The following is a 16,330-nucleotide window of genomic DNA, read 5'->3' as shown; positions in this document are numbered from 1 at the left end:
CGTAGATGTGCACGAGGTGCTTAGGGTGGATCAGCATTGAGGCATCATCTTGCTACTCTGAGGGCGCTGTCCCACGTTGCGTTCGCAAACGCAGACGCATTCAAAACCGCGCCCACCGGGGCGGTACGCGGTCCGATCGCATCGGCGTTTCTATGGAAACGCCTGCGATCGGGAACGCAAAACACCGGCGGCTCGTACCCGATCGCAGGCGTTTCCATAGAAACGCCGATGCGATCGGACCGCGGACCGCCCCGGTGGGCGCGGTTTTGAATGCGTCTGCGTTTGCGAACGCAACGTGGGACAGCGCCCTCACCCTATTGAATCAAATCACCTACATACTCTGAACCTGAGGGTGCGGTCACACGTTCCATCGGTAATGCGTTTTGAAACGCAAAGCAATCGTAAAAGGGAGGGGCTTGTGTGGATCTGTGGATCATACCTGTTTTGCTTGGCAAGTGTGCACAGGGTTATATTGAAAGAAAAGGAGATGTGTATTTATGACAAACAATAAGCTTTATTAGTATCAACATTAAAACACAATTAAAAACCCAGAATGGGTATATATCACATAGCCTCCCCAAAATGTGATATATACCCATTCTGGGTTTTTAATTGTGTTTTAATGTTGATACTAATAAAGCTTATTGTTTGTCATAAATACACATCTCCTTTTCTTTCAATATAATAGTATTCTTTACATGTGTGACGACTTTATTATTATTATTTTGTATTGTTACCCCACAATATGAGAAGTTTCCAAGTGTACATAGGGAGTAATCAGGGCAGCTAATGACTAACATGTAACATGTATATCCAGCATAAGGCCTTACGTGCCTCCACCATACACTAAGCCTCATTTCCCACTAGTATTTTTCACACACAAGTTCTGTGGGTGTTTTTGTCGTGCAAAACTCTGACCCATTGGGATATTAATCAGAGCCCAGGGTAACCAATCAGAGCTAAGCTTTCATTTTCCCACAGCTGTTTATAACATTACAGCTGATCTCTGATTGGTTTCCATGAGCAATCTGTGTGTTTTACCTCAGATACTTCTGATAAATTGTACTTAATGGGTTTTAGAGATCATTATACTTGGTCGTTACCACGATGGCCACCCTCTGATGTAGTCACGGGGGTGGCGCTTGACCATCAAAGATGGCAGCGTCCATCGGCAGCTCCAGTAGGTGCAATGGTCAGGTTCGACTGTGTGCACTTAACAGGTTAAAGGGGTATTGCCATCTGGGCATTTACATTTAATTGGATATTATTTAAAAAAAAGATAATTTCTCATAAATGTAGCCATGTTATCCCCTAGAAACAAGATGGCTTCCTGGGTTAAGACCACCCCGCACTGTGGCAGTGGCCAGACATGCGCTATTGAGTTCTGCCTGACCACCTGGATTTATTGTTCATTACCACAGGATGGCTGTGGGACATACAGTAACTCCTGGACATTTCATATACAAAAATTTTAGGTATCTTTGTGCAATCCCTCCAGCAGAGGTGGTTGTATTCAAGGACACAGTATTGTTTCTAAGGGACCATACAACTACATTTATAAGAAATTATCTTCACATAGATAATTTATTTCAATAGCATCTAATTAAAGAAATGTTTATATATGGCAGATTAATGAAACTGAATGTGAATGCCCAGACAAGAATACCCCTTTAATTGTTAACAGTTACAGGCGGGTGTATAACACAGCCTGCAACCCCTGTACGAGGATGCAATAGTATGTTGTGGTGCGTGAAGGTGTTAAAGGGGTTGAATAGGCACAAATTATCACCTATCCACAGCAGAGGGGCTTACCTGCTGGTAGGAGGGGGTCTCAGTGTTGGGACTCCCACGTTTCACAAGAAAGGGTTGCATTGTACCCCTTTTGCAATAATGGAGTGTCCTGTAGCACATGCACCCTACAGCTCCATTCACGGTCTATGGAATTGAGTAGCAAGTACGACGCTCAGATATCTCCATCAGTGCCATAGACATGGATAGAACAGAAGGGGGCATGTGGGCCTGACTGCTCTGTTCAATTAGGGTACAATGGACCCCATTTCTCATGATTCATGGGTGTCCCACCACTGAGAACCCCACCTATCAGCTAGTTGGTCCTTATCTGTTCAAATAACGTAAGGCCCAAAGGAAGATGTAAAAACAGATACGAACAGACACCATTAGAAGTACATTGAAATCAATGGATCCATTAGTCAACATATGGGGTTATATGTAATCTGCAATACATGATAAAAAAAAATCAGAAATCAGTCAGTGAATGTATTTATGATTCTTTACTCAATGTACAAAACTTATAAAATGTAGGAAACACGACAAAATGTACAAAACCATAAAAACTGGTGAAATAAATCTTATGCGTGCCATGGTAGACACGTATAGTAACACATATACAAACAACACATCACATCTACATAGAAGACAAGGTGGTCAACGCTAAGGGGAAGACTTAAATAATTAGAGAAATAATAATAATAGGCGAGGCTCTTAAAGGAAATCTACCATCAAAATCGGGCATGATAACCCAGGGACACTTACTCATAGACCCAGGCACTGTGACTGTGGTAATCTTCTTATATTTGTTACCCATGGTCTCCTTCCTTCTAAAATCAACTTTCAAATGTATGCTAATGAGCCTAAAGGACTCTGGTGGTGTTACCGGAGCTATGCTTCACAAACTGTTACAATATCTCCCATTGCCTGATCTCACAAAGTGGGTGTGGGGAAGGAGTGCTCCTTCAACACTGCAACAGCCTCCGAAGTTATAGCACATAGCCCTATTGGCTCACCAGCATAAGGATATATTCACACTGCCGTTGCCCGCCGTACCGTAGCACAGCAAAAATATGACAGTGCTGGGGGAGAGGAGGAGGAGGGGGAGAGCGGCGCTCACCACCGCTCCTCTACATAGGAATATATGGCGCACTGCGCCGTAATCTGGAAAGATAGGACATGTCCTATCTCCCATTGGGCGCTGTGAGTCCATGGGAGATGTATATCGGCCCCCATACGTCCGTGTGAATATAGCCTAATACTAAAACTTGATTTTACAAGAAGGAGGACATGGATAACAAATCTAACATTACCACAGGTTTATCATGTCTGATTGTGAAGGTAAACTTCCTATAAGTGAAATGAGTTATATACACGTCACCGTGCGGCTCTTTGGTGGTAGATGTTCTGTAGAGAACCAAGAATATAAAATGTGACACTGGTACAGGACACCGCTTTATACGGAACCTGACACGTCCTGGCGAAAAGACACCTAAAAACTACTGTGATCGCTAAGTGTCACACTGTCGGACTGCTTAGGCGAGGCTGCGCTTCATAGTCCATTGTGAAATGATAGGATGACGGACAACATTACAGAAATCCAACTGGACCAATAGTCAACGGGTTCTGTCATATACTGCGAGATTCCATCACATGAGAGATACAGCACCGCCATAACTAGGGTTTATTTTTCCCTCAATGTAATGTAAATGCAGATGTGCACCTTCTTCCGCTTCACATACCTATGATCCGGTCACATGTTGGAGTAAAGTTGAGCTGTAATGCCAAGCACGGCCACTATAGAATGTATGGCGCTGTGTGATGAAGTCATAGTAATCTTCAAACCCCTGATTGGTGAGGGTTTAAGTATAGGTGACCAATAAAAAATATCTTGGAACAGCAGAAAACATCCTATATAAGACTATGTGTAATAATATGCAATAATAGACTTTCCTTGATAATGTGGGTGTGGATGATGCACATATCTGGTAGGGATGAGGTAAACCTATCACAGGTAGTGCTCAGTATGAGAATACATGAATGCCAGCCCTGCACATGACACACTTCTTGTCCCATCTCTTCATGGATCAGGAGTCTTATCGTGTAATAAATAGATACAAAATGGATGTCATCCTGCAGCGGGTCAGAGTGGTGCGCCCTGAAAAGACTGGCGCTGTTCCACAGCCTGGCGACTGAGAAGCTGCTGCTGGGTCTGAAGAAACTTGACAACTTCTGGACTCCTCAAGAGAGACTGGAGAAGACAAGAGACAGACGAGTCAGGGGAACGGCTACAAGAGACTCCATGTACCTACAGTCATAAACGTACAATGCAAAGATTCTGAGGGGGAGATTTATCAGAAGCGTCTGATGTAAAATGGTTCTAGTTGCCCATGGAAACCAATCAGAGCTCAGCTTTCATTTTATAAACACCTATGAGAAAATGAAACTTGAGCTCTGATTGGTTGCCATGGGCAACTAGAACAGTTCTGCTCTTAGACACTTCTGATAAATCTCCCCCTGTAAGATTATGTAGGAAGTCTGCCCTCAGGTAACAAACATCCTATACTTACCTCTCTCTGGTACTCTGTTTGCGTAGGGACATCCCCCATCAGTTTTGCGGAAGGTAGACGTCTCCTACTAAGAACTTCCTCCTTTTGTTATAACTCTGCAATTGCGGCAATATAGTAATAAAAATTATTGTATTCTATATTGGGGAACTTGGTGTGACATCCATATTTGCGGATCAGCTGCTATTTAACGCCGTCGTGTCACCCATCAAGGGTTTGGGCCAATGATATCATTTGCCAGTCTTACCTGGTTTTTTTTGAGGATCTGCAGAAACGGATGAGATCCGCACTGTTTTTTGCAGAATTATGTTTTAGAAAATGATTACTCCCTGATGACACCTGAACTACAATAAATGGTGTGCAGGTAATACAGGAAGCACCAGGGGGCTGCAGCGAGATGTGCCGTCCTGATATACCACAGGCATCACAGAGGCCAGCAGCAACACCACCGGGGGCCCAAATACAAAAATGTCTGATCCTTTACAAGTCGTTTAATGTTCATAAACCGAACACTGGATCTGAGCGACTGGCAAGAAACTATTTCACACAGAATCAGCGTCCAACACCTCTTCTATCCTCCCATCACTGCCATCTCCATCAATCACCTCTTCTATCCTCCCATCACTGCCATCTCTATCCATCACCTCTTCTATCCTCCCATCACTGCCATCTCCATCCATCACCTCTTCTATCCTCCCATCACTGCTATCTCCATCAATCACCTCTTCTATCCTCCCATCACTGCCATCTCCATCCATCACCTCTTCTATCCTCCCATCACTGCCATCTCCATCCATCACCTCTTCTATCCTCCCATCACTGCCATCTCCATCCATCACCTCTTCTATCCTCCCATCACTGCCATCTCCATCCATCACCTCTTCTATCCTCCCATCACTGCAATCTCCATCCATCACCTCTTCTATCCTCCCATCACTGCCATCTCTATCCATCACCTCTTCTATCCTCCCATCACTGCCATCTCCATCCATCACCTCTTCTATCCTCCCATCACTGCCATCTCCATCCATCACCTCTTCTATCCTCCCATCACTGCCATCTCCATCCATCACCTCTTCTATCCTCCCATCACTGCTATCTCTATCCATCACATCTTCTATCCTCCCATCACTGCCATCTCCATCCATCACCTCTTCTATCCTCCCATCACTGCCATCTCCATCCATCACCTCTTCTATCCTCCCATCACTGCCATCTCCATCCATCACCTCTTCTATCCTCCCATCACTGCCATCTCCATCCATCACCTCTTCTATCCTCCCATCACTGCCATCTCCATCCATCACCTCTTCTATCCTCTCATCACTGCCATCTCTATCCATCACCTCTTCTATCCTCCCATCACTGCCATCTCCATCCATCACCTCTTCTATCCTGCCATCACTGCCATCTCCATCCATCACCTCTTCTATCCTCCCATCACTGCCATCTCCATCCATCACCTCTTCTATCCTCCCATCACTGCCATCTCCATCACCTCTTCTATCCTCCCATCACTGCCATCTCCATCATCACCTCTTCTATCCTCCCATCACTGCTATCTCCATCCATCACCTCTTCTATCCTCCCATCACTGCCATCTCCAGCCATCACCTCTTCTATCCTCCCATCACTGCCATCTCCATACATCAATTCTTCTATCCTCCCATCACTGCCATCTCCATCCATCACCTCTTCTATCCTCCCATCACTGCCATCTCCAGCCATCACCTCTTCTATCCTCCCATCACTGCCATCTCTATCCATCACCTCTTCTATCCTCCCATCACTGCCATCTCCATACATCAATTCTTCTATCCTCCCATCACTGCCATCTCCATCCATCACCTCTTCTATCCTCCCATCACTGCCATCTCCATCCATCACCTCTTCTATCCTCCCATCACTGCCATCTCCAGCCATCACCTCTTCTATCCTCCCATCACTGCCATCTCCATACATCAATTCTTCTATCCTCCCATCACTGCCATCTCCATCCATCACCTCTTCTATCCTCCCATCACTGCCATCTCCAGCCATCACCTCTTCTATCCTCCCATCACTGCCATCTCTATCCATCACCTCTTCTATCCTCCCATCACTGCCATCTCCATACATCAATTCTTCTATCCTCCCATCACTGCCATCTCCATCCATCACCTCTTCTATCCTCCCATCACTGCCATCTCCATCCATCACCTCTTCTATCCTCCCATCACTGCCATCTCCATCCATCACCTCTTCTATCCTCCCATCACTGCCATCTCCATCCATCACCTCTTCTATCCTCCCATCACTGCCATCTCCATCCATCACCTCTTCTATCCTCCCATCACTGCCATCTCCATCCATCACCTCTTCTATCCTCCCATCACTGCCATCTCTATCCATCACCTCTTCTATCCTCCCATCACTGCCATCTCTATCCATCACCTCTTCTATCCTCCCATCACTGCTATCTCTATCCATCACATCTTCTATCCTCCCATCACTGCCATCTCCATCCATCACCTCTTCTATCCTCCCATCACTGCCATCTCCATCCATCACCTCTTCTATCCTCCCATCACTGCCATCTCCATCCATCACCTCTTCTATCCTGCCATCACTGCCATCTCCATCCATTACCTCTTCTATCCTCCCATCACTGCCATCTCCATCCATCACCTCTTCTATCCTCCCATCACTGCCATCTCCATCACCTCTTCTATCCTCCCATCACTGCCATCTCCATCCATCACCTCTTCTATCCTCCCATCACTGCCATCTCCATCCATCATCTCTTCTATCCTCCCATCACTGCCATCTCCTTCCATCACCTCTTCTATCCTCCCATCACTGCCATCTCCATCCATCACCTCTTCTATCCTCCCATCACTGCCATCTCTATCCATCACCTCTTCTATCCTCCCATCACTGCCATCTCCATCCATCACCTCTTCTATCCTCCCATCACTGCCATCTCCATCCATCACCTCTTCTATCCTCCCATCACTGCCATCTCCTTCCATCACCTCTTCTATCCTCCCATCACTGCCATCTCCATCCATCACCTCTTCTATCCTCCCATCACTGCCATCTCCATCATCACCTCTTCTATCCTCCCATCACTGCCATCTCCATCCATCACCTCTTCTATCCTCCCATCACTGCTATCTCCATCCATCACCTCTTCTATCCTCCCATCACTGCCATCTCCAGCCATCACCTCTTCTATCCTCCCATCACTGCCATCTCCATACATCAATTCTTCTATCCTCCCATCACTGCCATCTCCATCCATCACCTCTTCTATCCTCCCATCACTGCCATCTCCATCCATCACCTCTTCTATCCTCCCATCACTGCTATCTCCATCCATCACCTCTTCTATCCTCCCATCACTGCCATCTCCAGCCATCACCTCTTCTATCCTCCCATCACTGCCATCTCCATACATCAATTCTTCTATCCTCCCATCACTGCCATCTCCATCCATCACCTCTTCTATCCTCCCATCACTGCCATCTCCAGCCATCACCTCTTCTATCCTCCCATCACTGCCATCTCTATCCATCACCTCTTCTATCCTCCCATCACTGCCATCTCCATACATCAATTCTTCTATCCTGCCATCTCCATCCATCACCTCTTCTATCCTCCCATCACTGCCATCTCCATCCATCACCTCTTCTATCCTCCCATCACTGCCATCTCCATCCATCACCTCTTCTATCCTCCCATCACTGCCATCTCCATCCATCACCTCTTCTATCCTCCCATCACTGCCATCTCCATCCATCACCTCTTCTATCCTCCCATCACTGCCATCTCCATCCATCACCTCTTCTATCCTCCCATCACTGCCATCTCCATCCATCACCTCTTCTATCCTCCCATCACTGCCATCTCCATCCATCACCTCTTCTATCCTCCCATCACTGCCATCTCCATCCATCACCTCTTCTATCCTCTCATCACTGCCATCTCTATCCATCACCTCTTCTATCCTCCCATCACTGCCATCTCCATCCATCACCTCTTCTATCCTCCCATCACTGGGATCTCCATCCATCACCTCTTCTATCCTCCCATCACTGCCATCTCCATCCATCACCTCTTCTATCCTCCCATCACTGCCATCTCCATCTAACATCACTTCTTTATCATCCCACATTTTCTATCTACCATTTAACTCTTTCTATACCCCTCTGCATCTTTCACATGACTATCTCAATCCCTCATCCTACAATGGCCCTAGATGTAAGTGTGTAAATGACTTATAAGTAGGATAATTCATCAAAAGATAGAAAAACCCACAATGCCCCAGGTAAGCAGCTGCATTATGATATAGTTTCTTTCCTTTTTTCCACCCGGACAAAGTTTACAGTATACTGTAAGGACAGATGGCCACCTCCCTGCTCTCCATCTCTGGCACACAGCAGGTACCAGTGGTGTGGCGCTGCTTGCTGGGTAGCAGATATCACCAAACATTTACCACCTGACTCTTCCTTTACATTTTAGAATGAAAGTAGAATATATAGCAGTTCATTACATCCATACAGGTGATACACATCCTTACCAGTCTCTTTTGGTTTAGGACTTGTTCCAGTAATGTAGGACGAGGGGGGCGATCCCCGACTGATCCAGTCCTTTGTTTTGTGAGAGACACTGAACACTCTGCATTCTCCTACAAATAAGGCAGATAAAAAAAAATTAATGAATATACTCAAAAGTTGTGAAAAAAAGGCAACACCGTGGCTGGTAATCCCAGGATATGTTCTCCAATATAAAGCTCCTATAGTACAAGCACCAAATGACCTGCTCACAGTAAGGGCCACTTATTCATTGGTGGGAGACCTATAATTAATGGACTGGGTGGGAATGTGTAATGTGCATGGGTCCACTCACACTATTGATGACATTTATTCTCCTGAGATGTTTACTTGGTGGCACAACTTATTTAATTTTTTTTCCCATAGGATCAGGATGTTCCACTGCTGCACCACTACCTACTGTATACAGAAATACACAGTACACTAAATGTAAGTGACAGGGAGCTTGTGAAGGGCTGTAACCTGTCAGGGTGATTGGGGACACATATTCAGCTACGGGTCCTTATGGACTCATATTTGGAGCCCGTGCAGTGATTCAGTGCATGTAACATAGTACATCCCGGCTGCACTGCGCATGTGACGTACCTACACGTGCAGTAAATGGGGTGTATAACGCCGGCTTTACCGATATCTGATGTTTATGCCCTGTGTGTCACCTGTAATGACTGTAGAAAAGGACTGTGCAGGAATAGGAGCAGATCTATAATTTGTGGCTCTCATAGGAGTTATGGAAACCATCGCCGTGTGTATGAGCCCATAGAAATACATGGGGACGCGTGCTGTCCGCTGAAACAAGGCAACTTTCCTGTGTGCAAGGCCTTCGGATAGAGAACGTAATATACACAATGCACCAGAATTATGCAGTAATTTGCACCTACAATGCGGGTTATTGAGGGTTTTAGACTATTTTAAACAGTATTCCAACCTGTCCAAAAAAGGGGAGTGGCCTAGCTGGCGTGCCAGAAAACTCAATATTGTGGTGCAACTAGTGTTGTTTTAACTAGGACTGGGTTTCTACAAAGTGGGGCCTTGGGCAAAACTAAAAGTGGGGCCCCAAAATAAAACTATTTTATGAGCAGTCACAGTCAGTAAGAGGCTCCTTTACCCCTGCACAATAATAACACATAGTAGTTACACACCGTAGTAGGTAAGTATCTGAATAAAAGAAGTATCTGAATAAGAGCTGAATAAAAGATTGATTGATAGATGGATAGGAAATTGAAGATCTATAGATAAGTAGATAGAAAAAAAGCTAGATAGATAAATGGTTAGATAGACAGATATATAGATGGGAAATAGAGAAGTTATAGGAGAAAGATAACCAGACAGATAGATGATAGATATACAGACAGGAGATGGATGATAGATATACAGACAGGAGATAGATGATAGATATACAGACAGGAGATAGATGATAGATATATAGACAGGAGATGGATGATAGATATATAGACAGGAGATAGATGATAGATATACAGACAGGAGATAGATGATAGATATACAGACAGGAGATAGATGATAGATATATAGACAGGAGATAGATGATAGATATACAGACAGGAGATAGATGATAGATATATAGACAGGAGATGGATGATAGATATACAGACAGGAGATAGATGATGGATATACAGACAGGAGATAGATGATAGATGTATAGACAGGAGATGGATGATAGATATACAGACAGGAGATAGATGATGGATATACAGACAGGAGATAGATGATAGATATATAGACAGGAGATGGATGATAGATATACAGACAGGAGATAGATGATGGATATACAGACAGGAGATAGATGATAGATATATAGACAGGAGATGGATGATAGATATACAGACAGGAGATAGATGATAGATATACAGACAGGAGATAGATGATAGATATATAGACAGGAGATGGATGATAGATAAATAGACAGGAGATAGATGATAGATATATAGACAGGAGATGGATGATAGATATACAGACAGGAGATAGATGATAGATATATAGACAGGAGATAGATGATAGATATACAGACAGGAGATAGATGATAGATATATAGACAGGAGATAGATGATAGATATATAGACAGGAGATAGATCAGGGGTAGGGAACCTATGGCTCGGGAGCCATATGTGGCTCTTTTAATGGCAGCATCTGGCTCTCTGATAAATCATTGATTAATAGGGATCGGCAGTGTGTACATCTAAGACACACACAGCGATGATCACTGGATGCAGGCAGGGATGTTACCACTGCCTGTATCCTTTGTGTGACCCAGGCGCCATCGCCACACCGTTGCTTAGGTGACAGCACCTGTGTCATAGAGTAGAGCAGCGATGGCAGCGGTGCCTGGGTCATAGAGAAGAGTGAGGGAGTGATAAGAAGCTGCTGAAGGGAGAGCAGGTAGTATTCCCTTTTTTTCTGTGACTACCTATCTACTGGGGGTATGTGCTGGAGCTACCTATCTACTGGGTGCAAGTATGTGCTTGCACTACCTGTCTACTGAGAGGCATGTGCTGTGACTACCTATCTACTGGGGCCTGGGTGCATGTGCTGCGGCTAGCTATCTACTGGGGGCATGTGCTGGGGCTAACTATCTATTGGGGCGGTATGTGCAGTGGCTACCTAGTTACTGGGGGCCATGTGATGTGCCTACCTATTTACTGGGGGTACCTACTGGGGCTTACCTATCTACTGGTGGCATGTTCTGTGGCTACCTATTTACTGGGGGGCATGCACTGGGGCTACCTATCTACTGGGGGGCATGTGCTGTGGCTACCTATTTACTAGCTGGCATGTGATGGTGCTACCTATCTACTAGGGGGGCATGTGCAGTGATTACCAGTATACTAGGGGACATGTTCTGTGAGTATCTATCTACTTGGGGGCATGTGCTGGGGCTAGATGTCTATTTGGGTGCATGTGCTGTGGCTACATATGTACTGGGGGGCATGTACTGGGGCTACCTATCTACTGGGGAGGCATGTACTGGGGCTATCTATCTACTGGGGGTACCTATCTACTGGCGGCATGTGCTGTGGCTACCCATTTACTGGGGGATATGTACTGGGGCTAACTATCTACAGGGGGGCATGTGTTGTGGCTACCTATCTATTGGGGGGCATGTGCGGTGGCTACCTATTTATTGGGGGACATGTACTAGGGCTACCTATCTACTGGGGGAAATGTGCCATGGCTACCTATCTACTGGGGGACATGTACTGGGGCTACCTATCTACTGGGGGACATGTGCCATGGCTATCTATCTACTGGTAGGAATGTGCATACTGTATGGCTCTCACAGAATTACATTTTAAAATATGACGTGTTCATGGCTCTCTCAGCCAAAAAGGTTCCTGACCCCTGAGATAGATGATAGATATACAGACAGGAGATAGATGATAGATATACAGACAGGAGATAGATGATAGATATATAGACAGGAGATAGATGATAGATATATAGACAGGAGATGGATGATAGATATATAGACAGGAGATAGATGATAGATATACAGACAGGAGATAGATGATAGATATACAGACAGGAGATAGATGATAGATATATAGACAGGAGATAGATGATGGATATACAGACAGGAGATAGATGATAGATATATAGACAGGAGATGGATGATAGATATACAGACAGGAGATAGATGATAGATATACAGACAGGAGATAGATGATAGATATACAGACAGGAGATAGATGATAGATATACAGACAGGAGATAGATGATAGATATACAGACAGGAGATAGATGATAGATATATAGACAGGAGATAGATGATAGATATACAGACAGGAGATAGATGATAGATATACAGACAGGAGATAGATGATAGATATACAGACAGGAGATATTATAGATATATAGACAGGAGATAGATGATAGATATACAGACAGGAGATATTATAGATATATAGACAGGAGATAGATGATAGATATATAGACAGGAGATAGATGATAGATATACAGACAGGAGATAGATGATAGATATATAGACAGGAGATAGATGATAGATATACAGACAGGAGATAGATGATAGATATACAGACAGGAGATCGATGATAAGCATCTTCACCCGGGTATTCAACCAGGAGGTACTAAAGGGGCAATAGATCCTCTGGTCACAAAAGTTCACATGCAGGGGGCACCTTTAAGTCAGGGGGCCCCCTATCATTACTGACATATTGGGGAGGCTCCAACTATAGTGCAAAATGGGGCAAGATAGCAACCAATCAGATATCAGCATTTCATAAGCTCCAGTGTTTTTGAGAGATGACAGCTGCGGTGTGATTGCTGTTGTTCTAAAAGGTTATACAGGCGGTCCCCTACTTAAGGACACCCGACTTACAGACAACCCATAGTTACAGACAGACCCCTCTGACCTCTGGTGAAGCTTCTGAATGCTTTACTATAGTCCCAGCCTGTAATAATCAGCTGTAAGGTGTCTGTAATGAAGCTTTATTGATAATCCTTGTTCCCATTACAGCAAAAAAGGTTTAAACTCCAATTGTCACTGGGGCCAATTTTTTTTTATCTTGATCTACAATTATAAAATATACATTTTCGACTTGCATACAAATTCAACTTAAGAACAAACCTCCAGACCCTATCTTGTACGTAACCCGGGGACTGCCTGTAGTGTAATAGTGAGAGGTGTTTAGTGCTGTGATTGGCTGCTGTTATTGTAGTACTGTGATGGGGTTGGCTGCTGTTATAGTGAGAGATCTGTAGCTCTGCGCTGTGATTGGCTGTTGTTATAGTGAGAGATCTGTAGCTCGGCGCTGTGATTGGCTGCGGTTATAATGACAGGTCTGTAGCTCTGCGCTGAGATTGGCTAAGGTTATAGTGAGGGATCTGTAGCTCTACGCTATGACTGGCTGCGGTTATAATGAGAGGTCTCTAGCTCTGCGCTGTGATTGGCTGCGGCTATAACAAGAGGTCTGCGCTGTGATTCGCTGAGGTTATAATCAGAGGTCTGCGCTGTGATTGGCTGCGGTTATGATGAGAGGTCTGTAGCTCTGCGCTGTGAGCTGTGATTGGCTGCTGTTAAAATGATAGGTCTCTAGCTCTGCGCTGTGATTGGCTGCAGTTATAATGAGGGGTCTGTATCTCAGCGCTGTGATTCGCTGAGGTTATAGTGAGAGGTCTGTAGCTCTGTGCTGTGATTGGCTGCGCCTATAACGAGAGGTCTGTAGCTCTGCGCTGATTGGCTGCAGTTGTAATGAGGGGTCAGTAGCTCTGCACTGTGATTGGCTGTGGTTATAGTGAGGGGTCTGTAGCTCTGCGCTGTTATTGGCTGCGGTTATAATGAGAGGTCAGTAGCTCTGTGCTGTGATTGGCTGCGGTTATAATGAGAGGTCTCTAGCTCTGCGCTGTGATTGGCTGCCGTTATAGTGAGAGGTCTGTATCTCTGTGCTGTGATTGGCTGCAGTAGTAGTGAGAGGTCTGTAGCTCTGCGCTGTGATTGGCTGCGGTTATAATGAGAGGTCAATAGCTCTGCGCTGTGATTGGCTGCGGTTATGAAAGGTCAGTAGCTCTGCGCTGTGATTGGCTGACCTCCATCTTGCTGGAGCAGGACATGGCCTGGTCGCTCTTCTTCTTGTTCTTGTACTTGTCCTTGTACATCTTGTTGCGGTGCTTCTTACACATCCAGGGTTTGCGCTGTTTGGCCACCTGGCTGGTGGTCTCCTGGCAGCCCTGGAACGTGCACGTCTTGGTCACTACGTTGTCGTTGTCGCCAGAGTTGTCGTCGTCCTCCAGCTCCTCCGGGCTGGCCGTGCTGTCCCGGGGATCGGACGTGTCCAGGGCTTCTCCGCTCTCGTCCTCCGGCTCTACGGGCAGCATGGTGTAGTACAGGACCCGGCCGTACTGCAGCTCCTGCTCCCCGCCGCCCCCCTCCCTCTCCGGCTCGTCCTCATCCTCTTCCCGGGGCACGGGCGGCTGCTCCATCACACCGGGGGCTCCCGCACTGCTCTGTTTACTTCCGGCTGCCGTACAATGCACACTGCGCGTGCGCATCACATGACACATACTGTCAGTGCAGCGCTGCCATCTAGTGGTCAATACATAAACTGCACTGGAATGGGGCTCATTCACATAACTGTATGGATTAGATATTGATGCAGAGGGGTCTGTAAGGGACTCTTAGGAGCTTCATAGCTGCTCCTGCACACAGGACACTAAGGGGTTAGTGCAGAGTGTGAGGAGACACTGGGGGGGGAGGGAGCACTTATCTCTGGCTGATCCCCTGCTGCTGAATCCTTCTCATGTCTCCGGAGTATGCAGCTCTCTGGTCTCCTGTGTCTGAATCTCCCGCGCTGCTACATCCAGCGCTGGGATTGGCTGCAGGCAGACAGTCTCCTCCCCTCCCTCTCTCACACAAGGAGGAGACTGCTGCAGGGAGGGAGAGAGAGGCGCCGCCCCAGAATTAACCCCGCGTACCCCTGCGCTGCTCTGCCGAATACATCCAGGGGCATTACTACAGCCAGGGGCACAACAGGAGCCAGGTAAGGGCCCCTGGTCTTGACAGTCAGCGTAGCAGATGCCACGGCTGTAGTAATGCCCCTGGATAGGAGCCCTGGCTGCGAGCCAGATGCGGCCATCAAAAGAGCCATATCTGGCTCGCGAGCCATAGGTTCCCGACCCCTGGATTAGATAGTACAGGCAGTCCCCAGGTTACATACAAGATAGGGTCTGGAGGTTTGTTCTTAAGTTGAATTTGTATGTAAGTCGAAACTGTATATTTTATAATGGAAGTTCTAGAAAAAAAATTTTCTTTAGCCCCAGTGACAATTGGAGTTTCAAAATTTTTGGTGTAATTGGACCAAGAATTATCAATAAAGCTTCATTACAGACACCTTACAGCTGATCATTGCAGTCTGGGACTATAGTAAAGCATCCAGAGAGCTTCACCAGAGGTCACAGTGGGCAGAGGGGTCCGTCTGTAACTATGGGTTGTCTGTAAGTCGGGTGTCCTTAAGTAGGGGACCGCCTGTATAGAGAAACTTTTTATTCAGCTGCATTTTCCACTGTGAAAACTCTGTGGTAACCCCCCCCCCCCCTTTGGTACATTCATAGTGGGATTATACTTTATCGATACTCTTATTTATCTTTGTAGGCGCGCCTGTTTTCTATTCCATTACATCATTACTTCATCACTTTTCATTTACCTTTACATGCATTTCATTTATTACAAGAATCCAAATGTTTAATTAATTCTCATTTATTATGTGCAACAATCCAAAATTTGGTGCAAAAACACTCCAGTCTGAAAATATTCGCTCCCACATTTTTGTGCAATGAGTTAACTATGGAATGGAGTTTTGTGCGAGCTTTTTTGGTGCAATCTAATAGTAAATCAAGCGACAACATATGAAA

General features: G+C 45.6%; 1 protein-coding gene across 1 annotated transcript; it reads right to left on the bottom strand.

Moving 5' to 3' along the window:
* Nucleotides 1-2,276: 2,276 nt before the first annotated feature.
* On the bottom strand, nt 2,277-15,245 carry RFXAP (regulatory factor X associated protein). Its single transcript, XM_072134428.1, has 3 exons — nt 14,510-15,245; nt 8,917-9,024; nt 2,277-4,039 (listed from the first exon to the last, which is right to left on the bottom strand). The coding sequence occupies exons 1-3, from the start codon at nt 14,981-14,983 to the stop codon at nt 3,932-3,934; spliced, it is 690 nt and encodes a 229-aa protein (XP_071990529.1). The 5' UTR covers nt 14,984-15,245; the 3' UTR covers nt 2,277-3,931.
* Nucleotides 15,246-16,330: the final 1,085 nt, after the last annotated feature.

This window comes from Engystomops pustulosus, chromosome 2, assembly GCF_040894005.1.
Source record: "Engystomops pustulosus chromosome 2, aEngPut4.maternal, whole genome shotgun sequence".
Lineage (NCBI taxonomy): Eukaryota > Metazoa > Chordata > Amphibia > Anura > Leptodactylidae > Engystomops > Engystomops pustulosus.
This window is presented reverse-complemented; position numbering and strand designations above follow the sequence as displayed.